Source organism: Corella eumyota, chromosome 1, assembly GCF_963082875.1.
Source record: "Corella eumyota chromosome 1, kaCorEumy4.1, whole genome shotgun sequence".
Classification (NCBI taxonomy): domain Eukaryota; kingdom Metazoa; phylum Chordata; class Ascidiacea; order Phlebobranchia; family Corellidae; genus Corella; species Corella eumyota.
The window spans coordinates 15,695,670-15,710,045 of NC_137490.1; the positions used below are offsets into that span (position 1 = coordinate 15,695,670).

Here is a 14,376-nt window from a genome sequence, read left to right on the forward strand (position 1 = left end):
TTTTAAAAACATTATAAAAAAGTTTCTATACCTATAAGCTTCTAATACAAAACATTAATAAAATAATCTTACCTCAGCAGTTAAAAGTTTAAAAGTGTTTAAAAGTTCGACCTCACACATTTGTGCCCTCATTATTTCAACTGGAATTTGTTTCAAGATTTTACAACCTTCTTTTACAGATTGTCCAAGTAGTTTAATTTGGCGAACTCTTAAACTGTTGTCTGGGCCTCTTAACCCAATTTTAATTTTCTGAAAAAATAAGAAAAGTATAAAATTTAAATAACACATGATTCTTACAATTTTTAAATTAATATTTAAATGACATTATTTTAAAGGTAACTTCACAGTATTTAAATATAAAAATATTAATTTATTTTTGCTAATTAAAAAAATTATTATTATTATTTTCATTTTCCTATTTAGTTTTTGGGTCCAGCAATGAGACTGACTTATTACGATTTATGCTAAGCTTCTACTGTAAGTAACATGCATACAAAATGTATTAATAAAGTAACATAAGCACGTTACTTAGTGAATAATAAATTTTAATATAAGATAAACTTACAGTTAAATCCTTTTCAACACTAAAGAATATCCACCCAGCAAATTGGTTGTTAACATCCATACTTGTAAGTTTATTCCACTCCCCTTCTTCTATTTCATTATACAACACGATACCTGTTGTTCTTTTCTAAATTATAAAAAGTATTAACACAATGAATTTATTTTAATATAAAACCAAAATAAGTGAAAAGATTAAAATAGAAAAATGGTTTTGAATAAAATGTAGAAAATTACCAAAAATAATTTAAAATTAACAATATCACGTTTAAACATAAAATTTTTTTTTTAATAAAATAACAAACGTTATGTAAAAACGTAATTTATATTGCAAAAGTAAATAAAAAGTGGAAGTTACATGTAAATCTCTTGTATTGTCAATATGAACATAAAGTTCTCCAGGAATGACATCAGCTTCATTTTTCTTTTGACCTTCCTTGTTAGCAAGAAAATCAATTGTAATTGTTTTTGCTTTATTTCGATCATCTTCACCTAAAATAAAAATTAATCTAATTAAAATACTCTTCTAACTTGATAAATTTAAACACATAACAACCAATAATGCTTTAGAAAGCCAAGACTTGCTTTCAATCATTCAACTGCAACACATAAAATATAGTTTTTTCAAGGCACTTGCCTGATTCCCAGAATGTTTCAGTTGAGCCATCAGTTAAACTGTTAGATACAGCAACATGACTTGATGTTTTTACATGAACTTTCAGACTTAGATCTTCCAAATATTCTACCTTGGCTTCTTCAACCTTTAAATATAAGCTTTTGTAAATATACAATTATTTATTCTTTTCAAGGTTAAAAAAAATAAAATAAAAATAGATTTCTAATTTAAGTTTTTAAATAAAGATGCATGAATGCACTTTTATTTAATTAGGTTTTTATATATATTAATATGTATATATTAGAGCATAATAAGATACATAATATTAAAATTTAATGATTAAACATGAACACTTACATTAATAGCAAAATCTACATTCTTTTTTTGATCTCTAACTTTAACATATTTCATTTTTGGTCGTTCCTGATTCAAGACTTCAGAATTCGACAACATTGCACTAATGTGCGAAAAAACTTTACTTTTCTGTAAAAATCTGTGATCGGTGGAATGAACTCGAACACTCCAACATCTAATTGTGTATAAAAAAAATGCAATATATTAGAAAAATTGAGACAAAAATTTCCTTTCAAAATGAGGTAGTATATTTTTTTTAATCCTATAATATTTAAAATTTTGCATGAATTGCTGAAAACAGTTGTAGAACTAACAAGGAGAAAAAAAATATTGGCATAATCTTATAGGTAAAAATTTAAAAAGCAAATACCTAATCGCCATAAGTTGAACAGGACTGTTAGCTGGCAGATGCATCATAATATTAGAAACAGTTTGTAGAAAACCATGGTAAGCTTCAACAAGTGGTTTCATTGACTCCATTCCGGCTATTTCCATGTCTTTAACAGGGTGCTCGCATAACTCTTGTAAACTCTTTATTAATATTTAAAAAATATAATGTCTTTCTTAAAAAGCAAGAATTTTGAACTAAGAATAATTTTAATCTTCTTTACATATTAAATTTTCAGAAAAAAAATGTTCACCTCTGTTTCATCATCATTGACGTCTTTATTATTTTCATCCAAAGATTTTTCATTTCTTGCATCGTTTCTGTGATGGTCAGCAGACAAAGCACTCACAAAATACCATAAAATATCATGGATGCAAGATTCAAATATCACTGTTCGAAGTAACCAAGTAAGAGCCTGAAAAATTTAATAAACAGTATGTTAAACCATGTTATTGATATGCAATGCACTATAATCTCCATGTCAAAATAGTGATAAAATAATCTAAAATAACCTAAAGCAAATCAGTGGAAATTTAGTTTATATTAAAATAAAAAATTTAAGAAAGCAAAATTTTACACTATTTTTGAAATTTGTTAAGTTAATTAAGTCAACTACAACAAACACATATTAACCTGCAAAACATAGACCCTCAAAGCAGCTCTTTTCAAGGTGATCTGCAGTGTAAGTTGTATAGAATTAAGTTCGTGTCTCTCTGTTATAAATGATATTACGTTAGATCTTCTTAAATCCGATGTTGCCAACTTTCTCATAGTGGAAGATGAGTGTAAAAAATTTGTTTCATTTCTTGAATCTAAAAAAAAATTTTCATAAAGGTTTTAAAATTTTTTTAAATTATTTCGGATTACTTAAACTTTTGTACATGAACTACTTTTTACCATTATTAAAGGTAGCCACATCTCCACTACTACAAGCTCTTTTCCGATGAGTTTTACTTGTTGGCGAACCAGCTGATATAGATCTTAATAATCTATGTTGTAACAAGATTGACTCCGTCTACATAATTAAACCAATACAAAGTTAATACAGAAATAAACATACTTATGTACATGTAAGAATTTGAAAAGGTTTTTAAGTTAAGAATATCTTATAATATAAAAAAAATAAAAATTATTTTACTTTTTGTGGGGAGCTATCGGGAGTGATTGAAAGTCGTTGAACAATATTTTTAAAAGTAGGTGAGGGAGTATTCTGACTTGAAATTGATCGCTGGCGATAATCAAATGCGGCTTTTAACTTTCGACTAAAACAAAATTATTTTTTCAAGGTAAATATAGCTTAAAAATTTTAAAAACACTTTCATTCACACTGAAAATCTAATTTTTTTTTTTATTTAACATAATATTTAAAAATGCAATTTAATGTTTTAGTTGGATTGAACAAACTCACATTTGCTGTGTAGCAGATACATCCCTCATATTTTCATTAGAATGACCATGTTTGTTTAAAAATGCACAAGATATTGATGAAAATGGACAATCACTGTAGTTGGACTGTGGTAAAAGATCTAAAAAGAAAAAAAAAAGAAAAGTTGTTTAGGAGATTTGCAAGAAAAAAAATTATAAAATATTTTATAATAAATTTAAAAAAATGAGTAACAAAACTAATACGCTTTCTTGAAGAAGTAGTTAAATTTCAAGTTATTTTAAGAAAGTACCTTCTTTTTCCCACATGGTGTCCTCATCAGTAAACAAATCAACATTCCATAATCGATTTGCAGCAAACAATCCTTTAAAATATTAACATTTAAATAATAAATAAGTCCTAACAGGAATTCATCTTTTAATACCAATTTAGAGATTGAGGCCAAATAAACAAATACAGAAATCATGTGATCATTTTACTAAACAAAAAGATTAAAACACCTGGTACACTAGGTCCCATTTGTGGACTTTTAACACTTGCAGTACTTCTCAGAGATAACAAAAACATTGCATTTGCATGCATAATCTAAAACAAAATAATGTAACGCATAAATATTAATAGTAAATAGTAAGTACATGTCAGTCTTGTAAATTAGAGAATTACAATAAAAAAAAATACAAAAATACAATAAAAAAAGAAAATACAAAAATACAATAAAAAATACAAAAATACAATAAAAAAATACAATAAAAAAAGTCGAAATACAATAAAAAAAGACTTTTAAAGGCACAAAAAATTAAATAACCTGTCTAGCATTGGAAGGTTGAGACAAATTTTTCTGCAATCTGTTCATCCAATTCCCACTTCCCTGTTTCTTGGCATTGTGCTTAAAACCTGATTTCCCATTCTTATTTGATTTATGCCTACACATTTATTAAATTTGTTGTTAAATATTGTGTAACCCTGTCACATAAATTTACTATAAGTCAACTTAAAATAAATTGATATTTGATTTAAAAAGTAAACAAAATAATTATTTGTAAACATACTTGGTTCTACAAACCACACATAGAAGGTACCAGGTGCTTCCCCCATTGCCCCCATCTCCACATTCACCGGCCCAGCCCCCACAATAATGTCCACTACTGTTGTATCCGAGACCCCCGGCAAACATACCACAACCAGGGTGTGCCTTAAATTTTATTTTTTAATTATTTTTGTTGCAAATAAAAACAAATTTTATTGTATTAAATTAAAACTTAGACTTAGCAATAATAAGCTCCTTTATACATATTTATATTAATTATATTATTTTTAACAACATATAACTTTTACCATGCTCATATGGTAGGTAACTGGATATGGAAAAACTTGATCACACAATTCACATTTTGTGTCTCTAAAATATTCTCCTGAATCAGCTCCTACATAGAAATTATTTTTCGTTGAAAATTTAAAAGATCTGTTTTTAAAAATCTCAACAATATTATCAATAATTACATAATACTCATTATCGTACAACTATTTATAATTACAAAATAAGGGTAAACAATGTTCATGTTTGTGGTGTTAGAATTTTTTTGTGACCTTGTTTTTGCTGTTGCTGCTGCTGCTGCTGCTGTTGTTTTTGTTGTTGTAGCTGATGCTGTGCTTGCTGGTAAGGAGAAAATCCCAGATTACCTCCTGGATTAGCATTTCTACCGTGAGGAAAGTTTTTCTCAAAAATATTTTTCCAGGTAGTTTTCCTTTTTAATGACTTAACCTATAAAATATAAAAATAAACTTGAACAAGGTAAAGAGATCTAAGGAAATCTATACTTTTAAATTTAAAATATATATTTTTCAAAAATAATGAGACACCACTAGTGTAATACTTGTTATATTTACCCCAGGTGGTGCTGGCAGTGGAACAGAATTAATATCATTTACACTTGATCTTCTTTGTTGTGGTTTACTTGGTAGTTTCTCCAACTGACAATTTAAATTTTGATTTAAAGGAGTTGGGGTTGGCAGGCTCTAAATAGCAAAAAAAAATTAATTTAGTTATTTAACTATATGCAAAGAAAAACATATTCAATTAAAGAAAAACATAATAATTTATTCATTTTATATAAAAATAACACATACAATATAAAACATAATAAAATAACAGTGGTATACATAGATGTAAGGTATTTAAATTAAATATAAACTTTACCAACATACATGTTCTTAGCATGTCGGTAGTTTCCTTAACCTTTGCTAGTTTTTAACTAATACAGAAAGCCAAAATTTGTTAATTCAATACCTCATTAGATATTGCAATTTTTGTGATTGGTTCAGATAATTTATTCCACAGTATAGAAAGGTGGGCAAGAGTTTCAGGCATGTCTTTCGTAGATATTTCATTAATGTTACATTCAGTTGGCTTGGCTAACAACAAAAATTTAAAAAACAAATACTAATATTAAGCACGTATATCACAAATTATTTAATATATAAAAAATTAATATTTAAAAATATTTTTTTTATTGATCCAGTAACCCACCTGTAGGTTGGTTAGCTTGGGAATTTTGGTTTTCAAACTTGATATAAGAAGAACAAGACATTGCATCATGAACAATTCCCTCGTGCCAAACAAAAGCTGCAAATACCGCCCTCGAACATTCTGCTACAAGTGGTGACAAAGCAACCGATGGTCTAAAACAAAATATTTTCATTTAAAATTAACAAGCAACAACTCTCTAAAAGTTAACCTGAATAGTACAATATATCAAATTGTGTTGGTTAACTTACTTTGCAGTAGAACTCTTCTTCTGAACTTTATGCATTCTGTCAGTTTGTTTGACGTATTGTTTTCTGAAAACACCATAAAGTGTTAACAACAACAAAAAAATTGAAACTAAAAAAAGTGACAGACATAACACTTACTTGGATGGGCGTAATTTTGTAGTCAGCATTTCCTCAGACTGACCTCTATTTAAATTTGAAACAGGTTTTGATGGCAACCCAGCATCAACATTAATCAAATCGATTCCATTTGAGAGACCTGGTTTACCAGGAGACAAAATATTTCCCTCCACATCAACAATATCATCAGTTGTGTCATCTATAAACGGTATATCCCCATTTATTTGTATCTCTTCCTTATTTTCCGGCACAATCTTTTTCTTCCCCCGACCTCTTATTATCTTATCAGGTGGAAGATTTGGGTCCAAAGTTTTCAACTGCTCAGATGATGAACAGCTTTTTCCAGATTTTTGTGCACCATTTATGCCATTGGTTAATGTCTTTGATCCTTTCGATAAAGTTTCAAACTGATTGCTTAAATCCATAATGTGATGTTTTAAAATATTCTCCATTTTCCCTGTATTTTTCTTCATCTGCACAGTCTCCTTGATCAACTTTCCAGTGGTTTTTGATTTGGATCTGCTTCTTTGGTGTTTGGTATTCGACATAGACCTACTTCTGCTACTATTCGAAGGAGAAGATGTGCTTAAAGGTGAGTGATTTCTTTTATGATGAGTTGATGTAATTGATAATCTCTTAGTTGAGTCTAACACACAATAAAATCATAAATAACTTTACAGCATAAAATTTTAAACTTCAACAAACAAATTTCTTTTATTTTGTTTTTATCAAGTTTATATTTTGGTGTTATGTAAAACAAATAACAAAAATAAAAATATTTTACGTTACCATTTTGTGATTTTGAGTATTTTTTTCTAAAAATCTCGGAATCAGAAGAAGACCTTTGATGTTTCTTTACTTTTTCTTTCCAGTGATGTGGTTTCTCTGCTATTACCTTTTTCGCATTTTCAACAACTGATTCATCAACAAGAATTATTTCTGGGTTTTCTTTTTTAATTTCCAGAACCTTTTCGACTACGCTTTTAGATTGATCACTCTTAACTGACAACTTAATATTGTCTTGGTCAGTAGGACTGATAAAAGGATTTTCGATAAATGGGCTGCTTATTTTGGCACACATGGCACCTCGTTCTGCAGACTGTTGTATTACAAATGGACTTGATTTCTGAATATTGTTCATGTTTGTGTTGGTAAATACTGGTGATTTAGGGTTGGGTAATGTAAAGTGTCTGGGTTGGGATAGTTCGTGAAAGTTTAAGTGTTGTGTTCCATCTGATGAAACAGCTAAAGTCCAACCATGACCAGTGTCAACAGGTTCCTCACAAAATCTGTTTAAACACAAAAACATGATAAACACAAAAACTAGGGACATCATTTTTGCTTTTATTAAGCAACTAACATCTTAATGTATCACCTTTTAACATCAGAAGAATGAAGTAGTAGCCAAGATCCATATTTATTTCTTACACAATTTGTTGCAATAAATACCTTGCCATCAACCAACTTGCCTAAAAACACAATATTTTAAATAAAATATGCACTTAAAAACGTTTTTTTATTATATTCAAGTTATACACTTTCGTTTATTAAAAAAAATATTTTATTCAACCAACTTACCCACAGGAGCAGATTTAAGATCAGGGTTAAATCTAATATTATGGCCTGCAGTCCCACATTTCTGTACTTTATAACTCCCTGGAATAATTTCTTTCCATTCCAAAGCGCTTGTAGCTGCACCATCAGTGGGAGAAGAGAATGAAAATAATTTAGAGGGTGCAGCAAACTGTTCTGTCGGTAGAGATGTTGCCAACTTTTTTCTCTTTGGTATTTCCTTTACAAATGTTTTCGAGCTGCTAAGTTGGTTCTGATAATACACAAAAAAAATAAAAGGTAAAAATCTAACATTTTAAAATACTCAGATATAATATAGCGCGCTAAAACATAAAACAAAAAAATATTTAATTTATGTTGATAACATAGTAACATGCATTATAAAGATTAAACAACTTGGTAAATACAAATAAAAAAGTAAAAAATAATAATTACAACAGAAAAAGACTGTTTAGGTTCTGGACCAGTTGTTTTATTATCGGTTTCCTTGGACACCTCAACAGGATTATCCACAGGCACAAGGTGGGTTCTACCACTAGGTTTGTGGTATGATATACACCAGGCATCGGTTGTACTGGAAGTGTTGTTACAAAACTTTTTTACACTCGACTGTTAACAAAAAATAAATATTTAAAAAATTAAAAAACATGGAATTTGCTTTTAAACGAATCATCAAACTAGGTGTTCATTGATCTTTTTTTGTAAATCTTGTTACCTCACTAAGTTTAACCCAATTTCCATCATTATTTCTCACTTCATCTACATACTCTATAATACTTCCATATTCCAACAACACTATCTGTAAAAAATAATCAAAATATAATATAAAACCCTTACATCCAAGTTTTTCTTAAGACCAATTTTTTTTTAAATTTTTTTATTTTTAATTTTATATAATAAAATATATTTTTTTACCTGTGGACTTTGCAAAGTAGGATTTGTCCTTATTCTTAGTCCTCTACTATTTTTGGTGTTGAACTTTAAGTATTTACTTTTATCGGTTGTCCCAGACACTGCCATTTGCCGCTCACTACAGCCTTGTGGAGCCACCTGCACTTTAACAAGCTTCCTGGGACCACGTAATTCGTCATCAAAAGTAACTTGAAGAGTGTAGTCAGTTGGATGGGAAGGTATCCAAGATGCATTATAAACTCCTACAAAAAAAATTTTAATTTAACTGTTACAAATACTAATACAAAAAACAATATTAAAACAAAAGAGTAATTAAAAAAAGTACATCAGTTTCTTACCATTTCCAATACTTGCAACTAGTATATTCTCAGTTTTGAGAGTTCTTTTTAGTGGATAACTAAACCTCAGTTCTTCAAATGAAAAATTTCTGTAAGCTCTCATCATGGAAATGGAATGATATCTATAATCCTTGTGCTTAATGGTATCATAACTACATGAAAAGTTAGGAACAGGGTCCATTGGCGACACATCTAAAATATTTGCAAATAAAATAACTAATTATAAGAATATTAGGTTTAAACAAAATTTATTTTTTTAAGGTTACAGATATTTAGGTTCGGACAATTGTATTTTAAAATTGATATTTTTTCTTTAATTTAACAAGAAAAATATCCTTCTTAAACACTAGCTTTAAACATAAAGTTACCTGAGCTAGATGAATTCATATAAGATACATTAGAGTTATGGTGTCCAGAATTCTGTGGTTTGGCAGACAAGTCAACTTTAAGAGTAGGCACGTGAACGATGTTACCATATTGGTCCTTCGTGGTTATGGTAATAGCAGTGGGTAATGTGTGTATAAGAGATTTCTTGTTTAGTTGTAAAATACACTGTGATGAGTCAACATAAGAATCTGGTTGCAACCACCTGATTATGTATAAGAATAAAATTTTAATTTAAGGTCAAGCTTTTAAAAATGCATCACAATTTTCAATTATTTTTTTTTCTCATGGGCTTGTAATATTACATGATGTTATAGTATAAGAATTACAAGTCAAGTAAGTTTTAAATACTTATTTTTGAAAGCATTACTAATTATAATTAAACAAAACTAACAATTTAGTTTAGGTAAATAAAGTGTAACATTCAACAAGGCTTTATTTTAGCTTGAACCTAACTCAAATTTCTTTAAAAAAATACACAAATATCATTTTTTTACCTTGCTAATCTTCCACCACTTGTGTTAGGACAAGCACCGACAAAATCGAGTAAAAATTTCTTTTCCTTTGTTGATTCATTTAAATCAAGGTTATCTTCTAATGCTTGTTTGGCAGTTGGAAAAAGGTTTATTTGCAAACCAGGTAAAAACAATTCAGAATGGCGTTGTAGAGTGACCATGGATGTTTTTTCAATGGCTTTAAGTTGGTCGTTCTTTTCATCATGTGTTCCATTTGGTGTGTGGTTTATTAAATCATTAGTGTTTTCATCTAAGTGTTTTAAATAAAGATTAAATTTTAGACTTTTCGATTCATAATTATAAGGGTTTTTATAATTTGCCAGTAAGCTGGTTTGTTGTAGAACATGTTATAAAACAGAAACTTTGTTACTTTTTGTTATAAAGCAAGGTCTGCAAGAATAAATATCTGTAAATTATATTAGAAAAACAGCAATGTAACAACATTCCTTTTATTATTTATTTAAAATCGTATTTACCAATCCACAATTCATGATGAATGTTCATGAGATTAACTGAACACATTCCAGCAATATTAATAAGTTTGCTCACCAACCTTGATCCATCATTACTCGATGCTGATGACAAACTTTCAAACCCTAAAAAGATATTAAAATAATCGTTCAGTAAACAAAGCGTCACTAAAAAAACATTTTTTAACCTTAAGGTAAAATATAAATAATAACATGTTCCATTTTACATGTTAGTTTAATTGAATTTATACCTGTTACAGTGCATTTAAAACCATAAAAAGCAAAGGGTTTTTGTTCTTTGCTGTTTGTATAATCTGAAGCAGTTTCAAGTGAAAACAAAAGCTCACAACCAGGTAGTAATAATGCATTTTGAGGCCAATTTCGATCTTCGTGCATTTTTTTCAGGATAGGATACAATAACTTTTTCTTTTTTGCTGGCTCATTTTCAACATTATTTTCCTAAATAATTAATTTTATCCCTTAAACATAGAACTCAACAAAAAATTTTATAGTTTGTGTTTTGAGGATATTTATAAACATAAGTTTATAAATTTATAAATATAAATGACATTTTTTTTTAAATATAAATGATATTTAAACAACAGTTTTAAACCAGGTTGGTATTGTACAAACCTCATCTTCCATGTTTTTTTCTTGTTTTGATTGAACCAAAAATAATTGCAAGAAATCTTCAACTTGGACAGTTTGACATTTTGATGAAAAGTTAACAACCATCCACTTTACTGTTGGTGGAAAAGTGGCCTAAATTAAAATAGTTTATTATTAAAAAAATAATAAAAATTTTAAAACAAGGTTAACTATTAAAAAAAAATATGTAAAAACTTTTAACAAAGAAATAAAGAAAGTAATTATAATTAACTATAATTTATAATAACATCAAAATATTTTTTTAAATTTTAAAATCTAAAAAAAGTCACCTTATATCGCTTCACAGTAGCAGGTTTATAAGGATGCTCACTCTCTATTACCACACTGTGGCACTTGGGTGATTTATCCTCGATGTTAGGGTAAGCAAGTTGTTGTATGTTAATTAGGGGATGAAGTAAATCTCTTATAAGGTCCATAACTTCCACTGCACATAGTGGGTTCTTTCGAATTAAAACCCCTGGTAAATACAAGTAATATTTTATTTTAATTAAGCATGAAAAATGCTGCATAAACCACTAGTTTCAGAATAACTCTTTTTTTACTACGTTTTTTTTACAAAGAAAGTAGAATTTTATATCTGTTTAAATTTTATACTATAAGTTAACTACAATTAGCAAACTTTTGTTTTAATGATGCTTATCTGAATTTAAAAAAAAAACAGAACATTTTTACACATTAACAGATAGGTAAAAACAATATTTATTAAGCACTTACCAATGTTCGAAAACAATTCAGGTAATAGAAAAGAAATAAGATGACAATTCAAAACTTTTTTGGCCATGATTTGAATCGTTTCTTTGTTGTTATGTTCACATGTAATAACATCTGGTGAACTACTTGTATTTGGTTTTTGATTATTATTTATATGTTTTTCTGTATTGTATCCATCAACTGTAATAAAAGGTATGTCAGATTAAAATTTGCAAAAAAAAAACAACAAATCTAAAGTTGTTTCCTTCTTACCTTTAACCTTTGACGCAAGATTTTTCTTTGACACGGTATGGAATATTTCAATAGCGCACTCCACAACATAAGATAATATGTTCAAAACATGATGTTGGTAAGTTTGTGAAGCTGACATTGGCGTCGTGGCAGTTCCTATCCACTTGTTAGTTGGTGATGCAGGCAATTCATCAGCATATGATGACCTATGTGTTTTTAACAGTACTTAAATAAGTGTAAATTTTTTTAATTTTTGTTATTTTATTTCACTGTGAATATACTATACTTAAAGTAACTCTTTTTCAAAATTTCGATTTATTATATTAGAAAAAAAAAAAAATTTCATATTTGCCTTTGATATAGCAGAGATGAGATCTGTGACTTGATAGAAGCAGGTTTGTTGTTGTAAGTTAAATTGTGAGTAAAATCAAACAGAGTTCCATCACTACCATGTGATGTAGACTTGCCTGGTTCTTGTAACATGTAACATTTATCTCCATCATGTAACAAAACTATCTTGTACAACTCATTTTTCTAAAATTCACCAAACAAAACAAAATTTCAATTAAAAAGCTTAACTAAAAAATAGACTTAGATACATATGTTTAAGTAAAGTTTTTTAGTTTTTAAAACCTTAAAAAGGTCATTTTAAATACAGATAAACTACATAAATAAACGTTAAAACATTATGCAAATACTTATTGTACCTTAACATTAATCGGTTTATTAAATTTGATGTTGATAACTTGATTTGAATCCTGATTACTTTCATCTACATTTGATTCAGCTTTCACAATGTTGACTGTTTTCCAATTCTCACCATCATTTTGCTGTAAATCCTTTTTCTGTAAAAACAGTTTAAACTTTTGTTAAATAATGTTTTGTTAAGTATAACATTAGGTAATTTTTTAAAAATTTACAAAATATTTTACAATGTTATTACATAATTAAGTTATTAAAAATGTAAAGAAAATGAAATTTACAAGTTTGAGAACTTCTACTTCATATTTGTGACTACCCTTTCCAGTTCCACTCACCCCTAACCCCATAATATTTACCCCATCTCTGTCCACACTAAAGTACAACCCTTCTGCTGACCCATTCTCACTACATGGTACTTGTTCAAATCTGTAAAAAACAGAACTTAAAATTATATACCCACTATCATTATAATGTATAAAAAGCAAAACACAAACAAGCTTTTGTAATTTGATGGAAACAATGGTTGATATTAACATTAGTATTAAGAATTATCATTTGAAATTGTTAAATTCAATTTGTTACTAACCGATTTGTCAAACTATTGGCATTTAGTTTATCGTTGCCACACAACAAAAACTTTGGATCAGATGCTCTGTAGGATAGATCAGTTGTAAGACTTGCAAGAAGTTTACAAGTACTTTGTACTAAGCTATCTTCAGGAGTTAACAGCAATGATTTGGACTAACAAAAGATATAAATATTTTAATTTTACAAACTTTCTGAGACGATAAGTTAAAAAACAAACAAAAATTTCAAAAATGCTAATTTGGAATAAATTTAACAGTTTACTTACAGAATCAACAAAACCAAAAATATTTTTATTTTTTGAGGAAGTTTCAGTTGCAACAATATTTCTGGCAGGTTCACAAATTATTTCAACCAACATTAAAGTAACTTCATAGAATCCTCCAGTATGAGGTGTAGATGGAGAACTAGCACATGACACTGTTGCAAAAAAACATAACATGGTAAATACAATTATAAAAAAATGTTAGTAACTTGCATATATAAATTCAACCGGCAGCGTGGTGTAGTGGTAAGAACTCTTGCTACACCACACATAAGGTCGTGGGTTCAATCCCCACTAATCTCATGCTGTAGCGCCCTTGAGTAAGGCACTATAAACGATATGAACTCCTGCTGAGCCAGCACTTAATCAGCAGCATAATTACCGGGCAATTATAGTCTCTATAATATCCCAAACTGCCACAGGCAACTCGAGACTGGGTCGGAGTAACTTATGTTACTCTATGTTTAAGTCGCACATTCGACTTTCCCACATCGAGGATAAAAACATATACAAAAAAAAGTTGAAAATTATTCTTACATTTATCTAAGGAAGGAGATTGGGTAGCAGATGTTATACTTGTTAGATTACTGTAAGTTCTGGGGAACAGTGGCAAGCAATCAACAAAGTTAAATGAAGGTCGACATAAAGAATCCAAAACGCAAACTAACATTCTTGCTTTGTGAGGTTTTTCAGTCAAAGAAGCCTTAATAAATAAAAAATATTGATAAATAGTATAAACACTTTTTTAATATTAACCAAAATTCGCTGTCAGATTACACTTCGGTATAAAATAATTCTAAATATAAAAAGGGATTGCACATAAAAATTTA

At 28.6% G+C, this 14,376-nt stretch overlaps 1 protein-coding gene across 1 annotated transcript in view; it reads right to left on the bottom strand.

Moving 5' to 3' along the window:
- LOC145763906 (E3 ubiquitin-protein ligase MYCBP2-like) overlaps positions 1-14,376 on the bottom strand; it is a 34,613-nt gene that overhangs the window by 10,172 nt on the left and 10,065 nt on the right. Inside the window, exons 33-75 of the mRNA XM_082575461.1 lie at positions 14,084-14,249; positions 13,550-13,701; positions 13,283-13,437; positions 12,978-13,122; positions 12,702-12,839; positions 12,347-12,528; positions 12,016-12,200; positions 11,767-11,943; positions 11,322-11,509; positions 11,017-11,145; positions 10,635-10,842; positions 10,390-10,509; positions 9,896-10,163; positions 9,383-9,603; positions 9,015-9,206; positions 8,680-8,918; positions 8,480-8,563; positions 8,200-8,373; positions 7,771-8,017; positions 7,568-7,661; positions 6,982-7,481; positions 6,214-6,838; positions 6,079-6,141; positions 5,831-5,982; positions 5,591-5,715; positions 5,191-5,319; positions 4,891-5,065; positions 4,639-4,727; positions 4,353-4,495; positions 4,109-4,226; positions 3,804-3,888; positions 3,596-3,667; positions 3,328-3,445; positions 3,058-3,181; positions 2,817-2,934; positions 2,553-2,731; positions 2,173-2,334; positions 1,902-2,062; positions 1,535-1,706; positions 1,199-1,322; positions 920-1,053; positions 566-691; positions 73-249 (exon numbers count right to left, since the gene is read on the bottom strand). Of these exons, the coding sequence (XP_082431587.1) occupies positions 73-249; positions 566-691; positions 920-1,053; positions 1,199-1,322; positions 1,535-1,706; positions 1,902-2,062; positions 2,173-2,334; positions 2,553-2,731; positions 2,817-2,934; positions 3,058-3,181; positions 3,328-3,445; positions 3,596-3,667; positions 3,804-3,888; positions 4,109-4,226; positions 4,353-4,495; positions 4,639-4,727; positions 4,891-5,065; positions 5,191-5,319; positions 5,591-5,715; positions 5,831-5,982; positions 6,079-6,141; positions 6,214-6,838; positions 6,982-7,481; positions 7,568-7,661; positions 7,771-8,017; positions 8,200-8,373; positions 8,480-8,563; positions 8,680-8,918; positions 9,015-9,206; positions 9,383-9,603; positions 9,896-10,163; positions 10,390-10,509; positions 10,635-10,842; positions 11,017-11,145; positions 11,322-11,509; positions 11,767-11,943; positions 12,016-12,200; positions 12,347-12,528; positions 12,702-12,839; positions 12,978-13,122; positions 13,283-13,437; positions 13,550-13,701; positions 14,084-14,249 (7,335 nt within the window). The remainder of the gene's footprint in view (positions 1-72; positions 250-565; positions 692-919; positions 1,054-1,198; positions 1,323-1,534; positions 1,707-1,901; positions 2,063-2,172; positions 2,335-2,552; positions 2,732-2,816; positions 2,935-3,057; positions 3,182-3,327; positions 3,446-3,595; positions 3,668-3,803; positions 3,889-4,108; positions 4,227-4,352; positions 4,496-4,638; positions 4,728-4,890; positions 5,066-5,190; positions 5,320-5,590; positions 5,716-5,830; positions 5,983-6,078; positions 6,142-6,213; positions 6,839-6,981; positions 7,482-7,567; positions 7,662-7,770; positions 8,018-8,199; positions 8,374-8,479; positions 8,564-8,679; positions 8,919-9,014; positions 9,207-9,382; positions 9,604-9,895; positions 10,164-10,389; positions 10,510-10,634; positions 10,843-11,016; positions 11,146-11,321; positions 11,510-11,766; positions 11,944-12,015; positions 12,201-12,346; positions 12,529-12,701; positions 12,840-12,977; positions 13,123-13,282; positions 13,438-13,549; positions 13,702-14,083; positions 14,250-14,376) is intronic.